Genomic DNA, 14,916 nt, shown 5'->3' on the forward strand with positions numbered 1-14,916 from the left:
GTTCTGTTCTCCAAACCACTCTGTCTCTGATGAAGATCTATGCATCTGGTCTTCCTCTAGTCCACAATCCATTCCTGCCCTGACTCTGAACACCGTCTTGGTCTTCGTTCCTGGAACTGAGTCTGGCACTCTCACATCACCCTTGGAGGATCAACCTCCCTTGGGACCGTTCCCTTAGAACCCATCTGGCTCACGGAACTGCCATCCCCATCTGGCACTGTGGAACACCACCAACAAACCTCCTGGGAGTTCTTCCCGCTTCTGTGTTCCCGCCTTGGGCTTCGAATCCGTGTACTTTCCTGTACCTTGGACCTGTACACCATCATATGGGACTGAATCAGTGATTAGCTTGGCTGAGCCTGATGCTCTGATACCAATGTAACGCGCGGAAGCTCTGGGTAGTCTTCTTTCAGCCCTAAACACTCTTGGAAACCTTCTGATGCAAAAACGCACCATCTGATGCAAAAACGCAGGTAGAGAGAGAGTAGAGAGAGAGAGAGTGAGAAGTGCTGGAAATTCAGTATATACTATGTACAAAAAAGGTACAGATCTTTGCAGCCATGGGCTGCCTTCATAAAAAGGTTCCTAACCCTAAATTCTGTCCCCTATGGGACCTCCTATTGACTCACACCCCTAGTGGGTGGAATGCCTAATACAAAGAGCAAGGGGGCTATTTATAGCCCCTTGGAGTGCATGAGAAACTGGCCGACTGCTGGTCGGCCAGTTCATAAGTCATTAATTCCATTTAAATGCTGCCGACTGGACCTCTTGATGCGCCTGCTGCCAGCACCCCTCTGTCCTGCAGCCGACAGCCCACTGGTGTTGCTGATGTCATCCTCCATCCAGCCGACAGTCCTTCTGATCCATGCTTTGCTCCAAGTCCTGCTCCATGTCCATCTTCTACTGGTTCATAGTCTTTATCTGCTTGCCGCATCTGTGATGCACATGACATGTACATATATATATATGTACATATATATATATATATGTACATATATATATATATATGTACATATATATATATATATGTACATATGTACATATATCTATATATATGTACATATATATATATATATATATACATACATATATATTCTGATTTTCTTTAATTTAAAAAAAAACACTTACAAAGCAATAAGTGGGTTTTTTTAAACCCCTCTTCTAAAGTGTGGGTTAAATAAAACCCTTAGGCGCAGATGAAAACGCTAAAAGGATAGGTGATTTTTTTTTCCAAAAAAAAAAAAAGCTAAAAAAACCACGGGCAACCTTGCTTTTTTTTTTGCGTTTTCCTGCAGCACGTAGTACCGCTCACCTGCCACCCGTCCATCCACTCGGGAACGCTGTCGCTTGCGCAGGAACTGGCCGCCTGCATACGGCTTTGCCACCTACTACCCTGCGCGCCTGCGCCGAATACAACCGGTCGCCAAAGCACAAACTTGTGCGCCTGCGCCTACTGCGAATACAACGGGCCGCCTGAGCTTTATGCGCCTACTTGGCTGCGAGTACCAGCCTGCCAGCGACTCCTTGTGTATACCACCTGCCCTGGCTGCGCACAAAAGCTTCAGGGCTGCGCTACAACACCCTGACGTCACTTCTCTCTCTCTCTCTTTTACGAACAACAGCCAGCTGGCTTTTTCGTTTTCTCTCTCTCAACTATTCATACAGTTGCAAGAAACACATCTAGTCCTCCTTCTTTGCAAAGCAAACAACCCATACAAGACCAAAATCCCCATCATGGGTTCTTACGATGCAAAGAAACATACTGAATCTGAAAAAACAGCAGTATACACAGAAAAACAGCCAGCTTCTCGAACTCATACCTTTTCTTTGACCTCATCTTCTCTACCTACCGACTTGCTCGTTCTCGAGGCTTGCTCTGATACCACTGTCAAATCCCCATAGGATCACCTCGTAGAACGCTCCTGGTACAAGACTCGAAACCTACAAACAAAACCAAACAAACATGAAGGGGGTGCAAGCCTGACTCACCTCCCAACCTTGACAGCCGTGGGCAAGCCCACAAGTCTTGGCTGTCCCCACCGAACCACGAGCTCAGCTAACTAGATGGACGTACCGACCAATCTCTACCTCGTGACATTCCATACCGCCACGAAGCTACCCTCACGGGCCTCGAGATTGCTGCCGGCCTTGGCTGCATAAAGCAGATGCACGTCCGCACTAGATCCAGGCTCCTGACCATAGAGCTCTCACAAAGACACGCGAGACTCTATGCACTAATGACTAACCTTGGCCACCCTTTTATAGGCTCTTGGCCGGTCATCGGGCGTCCACACTTGGAAGCCCGCCAGTCCATACTTGGGTGCCCGCCCGTTAGTCTATCCTTAACTCAACTCGCCAATCAACCTGCCTAGCTCCAAGCTTCCCCAAACCTGGAAGCTAGTCTTGTGTGTGTGTAGCACACGGTAGATACACACTGTGCACATGACAACTGCTAACACATAAGACCCTGTAATAACCATGTCCTAAATGCTGTTTAAACCAAGGAATACTGAATATGCTGAGATTTATGCCATTGGCACGGGTGTGCACGTGACAGGTTGTCCGCACTTGTGCAAAGGCAACATCAAGATCTCTGGCATACTCATCTACTACAAAGATCTCATCCTTAGTGCATAGAATGGGTGGCATATCACTTTGCCATATACAATCTCAAACAGGGCCTTTCCCGTGGAGGAATGCACTATGTTGTTGTATGCAAACTCTACTAGCGGTAGATACTTCTCCCAAGCTATTTTTTGATCTACAACATAGCATTTGAGGAGATCCAACACGGCTGAATTCGCCCAGCTGATGAAAAGTCGAGCTTAGTGCCCATATTATCAAGCAGAGCTTTCCAAAAGAGATTTGTAATCCTAAGATCTCTATTCCCCACAATAGACTTAGGCATACCATGGTGTTTGAACACTTGTGCCACAAATATCTTGACCATATGCTCAGGCTTAATGGTTTTTATGATCGTGAAGAAGTGTGTCTGCTTACTAAACCTGTCAACAATAGTCCAAATAGCATTATTGCCTTGCTGAGTACGAGCCAAATCCATGTAAAATCTATTGCAATACTTTCCCATGACTACAAGGAAATAGACAATGGCTAAAGCAAACCTAGAGCCTTTTGGCTGTCAAACTTGACCTTTTAGCATGTAATACATGCACATACATATACCTCAATATCCTTGCGTATACTTGGCCAAAAGAAATAGTGCTCAATCATGCGCATAATAGGTATGATACCTCTATGTCCTGCATACAAAGAAGCATGGAACTCATCAATGACCTTTTGCCTCATATTTGACACAGCACATAGGCAGGTATCCTTCAGGCGATACCCCTCTTTGATCACATAAGAGGCATGTGCATGTCCCACCACTAAATCAGTCCATATCTACAATTTACTCACGGCAGACCAGTCCCCATGTGAGGCAACAGACACTGCAGCCACATATGGCTTTTTGGACAATGCCTCTGCCACCACATTCTTCTTTCCTAGAGTGTGCATAATATGAAAATGAAATATGGACAAGAAGTTTGCCATCCTCATATGCTTCTCCGAAAGCTTTCTTTGCGTCAAGAAGTACCTTAGGCTTTGATGATCTGTCTTGACCATAAAATCAGCCCCAAGAAGGTAGTGTTTCCAAATAGTCAAGGCATGAATTACAACCAACAACTCCTTCTCATAGATGCCCATCATGCAAACGATGGCTTTCATAAGCTACGGCAAGTCCCTCCTGATTTAGGACAGCTCCAATGCAACTTCTTGATGCATCACACTCCACCCAGAACAAGTTTCTCCAAGTCGAGAATGACTAACATTGTCCCACTCATAATGGCATCCTTGAGGCGAAAGAAATCCTCTTTCTCATCGACGGTCCATTTGAAGACTGCCTTCTTCTTACTGAGCCCATGCAATGGTGAGGCAATCCATGCAAAGTGCCTGAAAAAATGCATGTAGTACGAACATAAACCTAAAAAGCTTCGTACTTGATGTACCGAAGATAACTCATGCCAATTCCGAATGGCTCTTCTATTTGCCATTCCCCTTTCATTCGGTCTTGGATATATCTAAGTAACTGTGATGTGTTTAGCAGGCTAAAGTTGGTTGGTTTGATCCTTAGGTAACCCTAATATATCAAGTGCATCTTTCAGGTGGTATCAGAGCTTTCCACCTCAGCTTTGATGGCTTAAATATATTAATTTTGTGTTGACTAAATTTTTCATCCAACAAAATTTCCAATTTCTACAATGCGAAATTGTGGATTTAATAGGCATATTAAGAACTTAATTAAGCCTAACTTTTGGGTCTGATTTTATGATATTGGTGAAATCAGAAATTCAGCTCTGTCTTGGGCCTGACTTTTACCAGAAATTCAGGGGTTTTCAAGCTACTCCTATTTCTTGATAACAGAATCATGCTTAGGTTTTGATATGAGCTGTTTTTTCAGCTGATTTGATTTTAGTGTTTTTTTGGTGTAGTCTACCTCTCCTAAGATATTGTGCATTTTTGTCGAGTACTTACGAACATAAAACGATTTCAACTTAGTGGCCAGTCCCAGATGAGAATAAGACCAGCTTCTCCACCAGCTCAACCTCAAGTTGAGCAAGAAGTGTAACAATGGCCTACGAGAAAATGAAGCAAGCAGAGAGTAGACGCACAAGGGTCTAAAGCATGAAACAGCCACACCCCAGCATCCAAATGAAACCACAAACCCATTACAGTTGTATGTCATAGCATCCATGGGACAAGAGGGAGCCCACCATTGAAGCATGATATCTTCAAAGTATGCGTAGCTACTGCCACGACCGCAGTCTCCCACACCAGAGTTTTGAGCTCAAAGCCTCAGGTCAGTGTCCAGTCCTCGCTTGGGCTTGTAGGTTTCATGAATTTGGTGAAATTTGAATAGTCCTGGATCTTTGCCAGTGGGCAAAGTCGCCCACAGATATGAGGCTTGCCATGGTGTCTTTGCTTTAATTGAGCTGCTCAGTGTCATGGGTTTGGTCAACAGTCCTGGCTCTTTGCAAGTTTGAGCAAGGTGGAGGCGCAAAATCTGATTCAATATCTTGAGCTTGTGGATTCATGTGTTTGGTTGATAGTGCCAGCTCTATAAGAGTGCAAAGAAGCACAAGCTGATGAAGGAAAGGAGAGTAACAACAGCATAAGAAGCAGTAATGATATATTGGACCATACTAAAGGCAGGGAGAAGCTAAGGTTCTTAGGCAAGTGGTATTTGTTAGTAATTCTTTACTGCATCTAAGCATTGCAGAACTAGATGCCTTCATTCGAAATGAGGTGATTAGCTAGTGTGATAAATCAATTCAAAGCATTTATTGTTAATGTCTAAGGCTTATTTCATGCTAATAACTGCCTGAGCGATTTCTAAAGAAACATTGCGTGTTTGGAGGGGAAAAAAAATGCTAGTGAAAAGGAGAAAAGACTAGTGAGGCAATTGAGGGAAGAGGTGTATGAATACTTACCATAGCTAGAACCACCCCCACTACCAATGCTGAGGTCCTCATTCAACGCCAGCCTTATTTCCGGATTACCAGTTAAGTAGCTCTTCATTTGAATAGTTCCGTCAACCTCTGATGTTAGGATATAGCCCTGGAAAAGGAAAACAAAGGTTGAAACATCTCTTCCATCTCCATGTCCATACTGTACCAGGCATAGGCCACAGCAGCTTCTAAGCCAAAACTACATAAGTAACACGAGATGCAACTTGAATCAAAACACGTACGCTGGAGCTGAAGGTCACACTTATTTTTTCAATAATATCAACAAAGATTTCCTCGCGCTTTTTCCCACCAGGGTCATTGGCCACAACTGATTTGGTGACAGCAGTTCCAGGCATTCGCTTTGAACCTTGCTATAAAAAAGGAGAGAAAATTATCTATAAGGGGCCTGCCTTTGCTGGGAGGGGGGAGAGAGGGGGGGGGGGGGGGGGGGGGCGATAAGAAAAAAGAAAAAGGGAGAACTCTTGATATATTTTAAGTTATCCCTTGTATTTTAGTCCCTTTATATTTTTTGAGCCCACTAATTCTTTATATTTTTGAGCCCACAATAATTTCTTTTGAGCTGTTCTCTGAGCACACTACTTAGACCTACCTTTTACAAAGGCAGACCAAAAAGGGGAGAACAAAGTGAAAAAAAAAAATTGAGCATGCAAATCAAGAGTTGGTCTGAAACTATAGAAGGAAAAAAAATTGGCCTTCACCATAAAGATGGCGGCAGCGCCAAGATTTGGGATTTTTGCAGCATCGATAGCAATAGGTTCGTTGAAGACATATGATTTCAAAACCTCTGTGGACGTGGTTTGTGGGTACCCAAAATCCTTTCACACCAAAAAGAACACTTCATCAACCAGGATGCATTCTGATACAATCTTACAAGCCACATGAGAAACCGACACAAATATAGGCCAGAAAAAAAAGATAATAATGCCACCGTTACTCACAATCGTTTCATCTAGCAGTTCATAGACTAGCACGAAATTTTTCCGCAACGACTCTTCATTGAGCACACCCAGATAGTCTTTTGCCACACGGATGATACGCTGCAACAACTCGAGTACAAGAGAAGGGGATACATTTACCCTTGATGTTGCAACAAACAGCAGCCCTGCAACCTTCACATGTAGATAGTTTACTCCATCCACATTCTGCAGTAACAACCAACAGATCCTACATCATGACTGACCTGTAAAGCATCAGAGAAGAGGTCTGAAACCACCTCTTCTTGTGAGCTGGGCTTATATTTAAACACATTGAATCTCTTGTGACCCTACCATTGAATCACATGTATATCACTCTTATCATCATCTCCAATTAATAACTAACATAGTTAGAGCCACCGGTAAAGATCACCGTCGCTACATGTAAGGATATCTGTTGTACACTTAATTATCCTGGCCAGCAGCACCCTCCATACAGCCCATACAGCCCAGCAAGTGGCTGCTCAACCTTGCAGCAAGTCCACCAGTGACCTGTGCACTGCTACCAAAGCCCCCAGTAGAACTGCCACAACCAACATTAAGAGCTCTTCTCTTTGACTGCACTGAAATAGTGGGAATTGCAAACTCATTAAGGGACTTTTCAAATCATACCCCGCCCCCATCTGACAGATGGGGTTTTGGATGAAGGAAATCTCCTATCATTAATTGATGGCAGATGATCCCTTTTCCTCCAGCGCCCGTAAGTGTGGAAAGGCCCTAAACCTTCTGGTTCACAATTCAAAACTCTCATGCATCATGCAGAGGGACAGACTGTCCGTTGTATCATGCATGAGAACCTCGTGTGATAGTATAGGTTGAGTGTGCATGTTTCAGGCTCAGGCTCAAGAGTATCTAGAAAACTACATCATCTAAAAAAACATAACCCATGCACCCGGACTTCTTATCAGGACCCTAGTGGTGCACACTTAGTGTAATACGCAACCAATCTTTCTGCTTATGTCAACGAATAAACAGGTATATAAACGACTTACAAATACGGGTGGGGCCTCTTCTCCCTCTTCACCTTTCCAAAACTTCACTTTCCTAAAAAATATTTCTGCGCTGCTTTTAGGCACATCAGCACGATCTGCAAAAGGTTCATACAAAACAATTAGACCTTGTCTAAAGTGGCCATCAAGACAAAGTGAAAAGCTGAAGAGATGTGCTGATGCTTACAATCCCGAAAAATGATGTTATCCCCACGCAATGACAGCACAAAAAACTGAGAGATCATGATATCCAACTCAAAGAAACACACATAAAGTGCGGGATTTGCTTTGTTATCTCAGTAAATTGTGGCCCTTTTCCCACAGCAAGCAAGTGTTGTTGTCCCCTAGTGACCTTTAAAACGGCTCAGAACTCTTGAAAGCTTGCATCTGACGAGCATCCACTCAGACGGAATCGCATGCAAGTCCCACTCTACCTGCAAACAAGAGATGCTCAAGACATGGAACTGTCACAATAAAACCATTCAATTGCACATGCAAGACCAATCCTTGCCCTCAGCAAACTTGCCCTTCCTGAAATCATGACTGAGGGGCAGAAGGAGGACTATTGCTCTGTCACAGAATGTGGCACATGGCTCACATCCAGCCCTCCTGCTTCACTCCTCTCACTTTGCTTTGCTGTTAGAGATGCCTTCAATCCCGGGGTAACATCGACCTCTTATGCTCAACTGTTCTTTGTCCTGCTTCACTGTTAGACATGCCATGAATCCCCAGTCATGTCAAGCTTGCAATTTGCCATGCCTCTGTATGGTCTACCCTTTCAACAGGTGGGCCATTATGCTGCCACAGCAGGTGTCTCCTGTAGGTTCTGTGTCCCCCCCACTATTCATAACATCTAGATTATAGGGCAACATTGTGCATGCCCCCTGCTACACGTGTTTGGTTGATGCAAACCCCCTCTTCCCTTAAATGCAGCCAAGGCAGGCAACAAATCAAATCCCCAAATGATGCCAGCTGCATTGACCCACTTATACCCCCATATATAGTAGCGCTGCTCCAACTAATCATGTAGTTTATCTAGTTTATAGAAATCTTTAGATCTGGATTTAGAAACTTAACTAGAGAGCTAATTTTTCTGATCGAAAAGCTGAAGAGACCAAGCAGTGAGTCTTCTTACCATTCGTGCAGAATGTAACAATCCGTACCTCTGTACGACGTAGTTTGCCTTCTTCGGATCGATTTGTGTAGATGCGGAAAATAGCCCAGCGCACATAAATTTGTATACGTAGATGTATATATGTACCTGTAAATGTATACGTCTCCCTCGTTGATTAATTAACGAGGGAAGAGATCCTTACGAAGTGCAAGAGATATAATAAATATATATATATATTGGGACCAAAATATTTCTTTGCTAAAGGATGGAGGGAATCCAATAAGAAACCTTAGGATGAAAGGGTGCTAGAAACCTTAGCAAATAGGAAAAAAAATGCGTAGTCCAAAAACTTCCTATAACTTCCTCAATGAAGGGTATAAAAAGGGCTCAGCCTCATGACTTACAGCTAAGACAAGCGGCCCCGAGAGAGAGAGAGATAACGGGCAATGAAGGGTAGCATGAGAGAGAGAGAGAGCAATGCGAACGAGAGAGAGAGAGAGCGATGCGAACGAGAGAGAGAGAGCGATGCGAACGAACGAGCAACGAACGGTCAACCCTTTTTTTCGTTACATTCACTAATTAATTAAAACCTTAGGGGCACATTAATTAATTAGCACCCGTAAGGATGCTAATTAATTAATGTTTGTGCTAGCTCGAATATGATACAATATGAGGTTTGTTTCTCTTTCTTTCTTAAACCATGAGTAATCTTGATTTCATACTTTTGTCTTGGTTTCAAGTATATAGCAACATTGAATCAAAGAAACCTTAACATTGAAATAAAGAAAAACTTAACCTGAATCCTCCACTATCTATGTGTAATAATATAATATATAAGTAAATATGCATGCACACACACATATCTAATCACATTTTCATGTGGCTGACGATAGCTTTGAAGCACATGCTTGATGGACAAAAGCGTGCCTCTATGAGATATTGATGCTCCATGTTGCTTTGTGTAAGTCGTCAATATTGCCTTCTTCTCCATGATATGTAGAGGATCTAGATGATGCCTTTCTTTGACAGAGCTGGTAGGCATGCCCGTAGTTCTATGTGTTCCCACTTAGATGAAGATGTCGATCAAGTTATTGCACTTGAAGATCTCAATGGAGGTTGTTGTTAAAGATTAGTGCACCCAAAAAAATAACCCCAAAAAAAGGCAAATGTCGTGAATGAGCTCCACGACTAGAAACAAGAAAGGAAGGTGATAACACAACAAACTTTTTTTCTTAATTTTGTCGTGACAGAGTGAGTGGGTTCACGACTACCTCTGTTACCTACTATAAACTTTTATATGAGCTTTATTTAAGCAACACATGGATTAGTTTACCTCACAAGTTGGGTTCTTGGCTCCCTATGCTACTTGCTATAATGAGGAAACCTTAGGTTCAAAACTCTTCTAAGTTCCAACCATAGCTTCTTAAGGGATGCTCTTATTTCTATCAAATCAATTTAACGTGAATAGGCACTTACATGGCTATTTTTTCTTTCGTCTCTAGTTGGGTTTCTTGTGTTTTTAGTCACTTTTCATGGACACATAAAACACTTTTGGTCTCATAGACCCTTTGGTCTTTTATAACCATTAATCTCTCTCTCTCTCTCTCTCTCTCTCTCTCTCTCTCTCTCTCTCTCTCTCTCTCTCTCTTATCAATTTGTTTTTTTTCTACTTACTATATTATATATACAGGGATCTACATGTCCTATTATTTTTCTTTTCATGTTGTTTTGACATCTAGTTTTACATGTGAATTACAGGTAGTGTCTTTTGGGCCTCATTGACCCTTTTAGTCTCTAGTCGATGGTAATATGAGCTCTCTTTTTTCTTTTTTTCTTTTTTTCTCTAGTAGATACTATTATGAGCTCTCTTTATTTTATTTTTTCCTCTCTCACTCTTTATCTTAGGGAGATTTTTTTTAGAGAGATTGAGCCCATTATCTAGGATCGTCAACTTCCCTGACCAGTGTTGCATGGGACTTAAACTAATGGAGCTTCATAGACATAGAGGTTTCCTCTTCAAAGAGAGCATAGCCTAGCTCAAGGACTCTTTACATTTGTCTATCACAGAGTACCATACATTGACCTCGAGAGGCATTAGAGGTCGAGGATCTACCTAGGAGAACTAGACACTATACCGATCCACCTACTACACTACCCTCGAGTCAACTTGAGACAGAGCCCACACTAACTACAATGCAATCAACGTCCACGAGCCTTTGGACCTCCATCCTTCCATGCGATAGCTTCAAATCAAGGATATTTTTTAGTGTGACAGATATGGACTCTCCTATTTTAGATATTCTAAATGGATGAGGAAGATATCCCCCCTCTTCATTGTAATACTTGCGCTCATAATTACATAAGCTTTAGCTTGTATTGTACTCTCACATTTATCCAAATATTCTAAATGCACGAGGAGGATGTCCCATCTCTTGATGCTACCTTAAATTATACTCTCACATGTATCTAGATATTTTAGATGGATGAGGAGGATGCCCCCCCTCTTGATGCTACTTCTTTCACTCATACTCACGTAGGCTCTACCTTGTATTGTGTATTCTCACATATATCCATATGATCACTATTGTGTATTGACATAATCCCTATGATGTTGTTTTCACTATTGTGTATTGACATGATCACTATGATGTTGAGATAGATAGATAGATAGTCTCTTTTTGAGTTTTCCATGGCTTAAATTTCCATGGACTTCTTATACTACTTTTGGTCACATAAACCCATCAAGTCTTTTAAATACATTCATCTCTCTCTCTCTCTCTCTCTCTCTCTCTCTCTCTCTCTCTCAAACTTATTTGAGCATAGACAAGAAACCATGACAAAATGCATAAGAGCTGGACACTCTCATCCCTCAAAGGAGACTATGTGGTGTTCTTGCTAGGTCCCATAGGTTATGTCTCACTGGCCTGTCAAGGATGCTAATACATCATCATCTCTCTACCAATGAAGACACTAAGACATGCCTTAAGAAAATATCAAATTGTAAAGCAATATATATACAAGGGTTTAATACCAAAATGCTTAAATGGCAAGGATGTATATGGGCTTTCCATGTTCACATCTAAATGCTAGTAGTATTATCTAGACACACTTCTAGAGTGTGGGCTCACCACACACCTCTACCATGCCAAACAATACACAAACAGATCGTAAACCACTCTTAACCATGGATAGTGGCTCACTACAAAGCAATAAATAAGAAATCCTTTCTCGTTTAACCGGGTTGTATATACATATGCTACGATGTGTGGTCTAGGCATGCCTCCAACACACCTTATATTGATAGGCAAACAAACTCGATCTCTATACGTCAAGATTGTTTTGACATAAACATCACTCCTCCAATTTGTAGTTAGTACCACTATGAACTCTAGCATATGTCACCTCCTCATTACAGTGGCAATGCACTACCTACTAGTAGGTAGCAATATACTGCCCAACTACATCTGAGACAAATAAGGAATACAAGGCCTTTTGTATAGACTTCATAGAAGTATTATAAACATAAATTAGTACCAATTTCATTTTTGTTGGTGACGTATTTTCTAATAAAGTTGAACTATGTACACTTTACCTTGTTTGTATAACAAATACCAAATCTTTCCTTAATTTGCATGACTAGCCCCGTACTCGCCACATTAGCAACTTTGTACATGTTTACGAGGAATTCTGTACTCCTTGATATACTCTTCATGAGTTGAAATATTTAAAAGAGCCATCTTTTACAAGATGCTCAAGCTACTTACTATGAAGCACTCATCTAGATTGGACCTCTGACCTTTGGCATTATAGCACAAATGTTGGGGCATTTCAGCACCAAATCCTCGTTGATCTAATGACATCAGATCACCAAATTGATCCAATGACATTAGATCAACAATAATGACATCAGGTCATCAAATCGTGTTGATCCAATGACATTAAATCATCGATAATGTCAATCTCTAAACACTACGATTTAGTATCTATCTATGAGTCCTACTAGGCCATGATAGTAGCCTTAGACTCAACCTTCAGTGTGAATATAAATAGCAAAGTTCATTTTAAGAACTTGCCTAAATATTTTGTGGATCTACCTCATTACATGCTGCATAGTGTGAAAACACTTCCACACCTTACTCAACTACACATTGAACAATCTTAATGATTTCGACGCACCAAATTGACAAGTTCAAGGCTCTATATAGAATATGTACCTAAGGTTTGTGACTTTCCATAAAATTTGAGCTCATTTAAAGCCAATAGCCAATATCGGTTTAGAATAAAGTACCACTTTTTGTTTCAATAAATTCATCACTCATATTTGACACAATGTCAATTGGATATGAAGGGTCCACCCCCAAGTACTCCATCTTAGTGCATAGCTAAGAGACTCGTCTAATCACTCTAGATCAACACTCACTCTTCTTCTCGTATAAACCTCAGCTAATCAGTCCGTATCAGCACTCCTTTTTGTGACGAGGAAGGTGATGATTGTTGGAAAGCACGTGCATGTACAGTAAGCTATGCCTAACAATAGAATAATCAAGTTAACTCTACTAGGCACTCCATACTTGCATTAAAATCAAGATTTGAGTGTAATCATTTCCTGCGGTTTGCCTTTGATCTCTTTGGATCATCTCCTAGCCTTGGGTTTACTTCTAAACCACCTTGTTCAGCTCGAAACTCAATATCCATGTATGATCACTCAGGATCAGTACCGCCTCTAAACACAGTAGATTATGACTGCAACCACCATCGTGTTAAGATTCATGGAACCTTCTACAAGAGGCTAATCGACACACTAAGCACACTCTAATGACATATTATTAACTTAATCTTGAGGTGGGTGATGCTGCCTAAGCAAGGTCATGATAAGAGTATGTGAAACAAACTGATGATCACAAGCTAATTAGGTTGCAAGATAGATTAACTTGTAATTATAGAGAAGCTTGAGATGTACTTGTTCTTTCATTGCTTGAAAACGACCCCTTTTATATGGGTAGAGTACATCTTTTCTTGTTCCACGCATGTGGGATAATCCACTTTTCCCATATGGCTTCATGCTCATCTACTCATTCCCTGCCTCTACATGTGCTTTATGGCATCACACTTCTCAACATCCCCCCTTGGTGACATATCTCTGGGCTACTCAAGGTGGTCGGATTGAGTTACAACAATTATTACCCCCTATGTGCTCAACTCACTACTCTTAGGTGATCGGGTAGATACACACAACAAACAAGATGAAATGATAAAATGGGTGTCTACTCATATGGTGACCCCTCTTTTACAACAAATGGCTAGGGTAGTGCTGGTGTTTGCCTCCTTGCTCCTTAGAAGAGCAGATCACTAGGGGATCTCTTCGTACTTGGTGGTCAAAGTAGCCCCCATAAAGTTGCCTTCACTTTTCTTCAATCTATAATCTTCTTCTTTGTGCTCAAACTTGTTGCAGTAGTTACACTTTGGCTTGCCTTTGAACTTGTATTCATTTTGAAAGTGTCCTTTCCTACCATAATTGTGACACTTCACATTGCTTTTTATTGAACAATGCATGCTCAATATGGTGGTGGGATTTCTTCCTTTCAATTCTCTCTTTTTCTCCAAAAGGGAGAAATCACATCCATCAAATATGGTGGTGGGATTTCTTCCTTTCAATTCTCTCTTTTTCTCCAAAACGGAGAAAACACATCCATTAAATGTTGGCTTAGGTAGATTATTCAAGGTTGTGACAAATGCATTGTATTCCTTTGGCATGTTTTTTAAGATTATTGCAACTACATCTTTATCTCCAATCTTAGCATCTATGCTATGTAACTGGGTCATGATGCTTTACATTTTATTGACAAACTAAGCCAAATCTTTATTAAAATTCATTTCTAGACCATAGAACTCAATCTTTAAGCGAATTTCCTAGTTCTTTGCCTTAGCTCCAAACACGAGATTCAATGTCTTCCATGCATCCTTTGCGTGTTCCTTAGAGTCAATGTGGCGTAAACCAATGAGTGACAATGCTTGCTCATCTTTTTCAACCCACCATTCACTTGGTTCATTTGGCACATTTTTCTTAATGATTTTCCACAATTTCTTATGCATTAGAAGGTACTTCAACTGTGTAGCCTAGGTGTGGAACCCCTCCATTAAACTTCTCTACATGCAAAGTGATGCTTGTTAAAGTTGCTATAATGAGAAGATCTCACCAAAGAGCTTATGATGCTTCCATTGGCAGAGTGTCTATTCTCGTACAACTTGATAAATGCGGGTGCTTTAATCAAGATGAAATGCAAGTAGTACAAGTGCTTTTAATTTTTAAT

General features: G+C 41.3%; 1 protein-coding gene across 1 annotated transcript in view; it reads right to left on the reverse strand.

The window, feature by feature from the left end:
- Nucleotides 1-8,819, reverse strand: part of LOC147631854 (Clathrin adaptor complexes medium subunit family protein) — a 50,733-nt gene extending 41,914 nt beyond the window's left edge. Inside the window, exons 1-7 of the mRNA XM_086808409.1 lie at nt 8,655-8,819; nt 7,679-7,925; nt 7,495-7,589; nt 6,467-6,670; nt 6,227-6,343; nt 5,750-5,878; nt 5,490-5,616 (exon numbers count right to left, since the gene is read on the reverse strand). Of these exons, the coding sequence (XP_086664535.1) occupies nt 5,490-5,616; nt 5,750-5,878; nt 6,227-6,343; nt 6,467-6,670; nt 7,495-7,589; nt 7,679-7,736 (730 nt within the window). The 5' untranslated portion in view covers nt 7,737-7,925; nt 8,655-8,819. The remainder of the gene's footprint in view (nt 1-5,489; nt 5,617-5,749; nt 5,879-6,226; nt 6,344-6,466; nt 6,671-7,494; nt 7,590-7,678; nt 7,926-8,654) is intronic.
- Nucleotides 8,820-14,916: the final 6,097 nt, after the last annotated feature.

Source organism: Cibotium barometz, chromosome 14 (assembly GCF_041138505.1).
Source record: "Cibotium barometz isolate CiBa-2024 chromosome 14, ASM4113850v1, whole genome shotgun sequence".
In the NCBI taxonomy this organism is placed as follows: domain Eukaryota; kingdom Viridiplantae; phylum Streptophyta; class Polypodiopsida; order Cyatheales; family Cibotiaceae; genus Cibotium; species Cibotium barometz.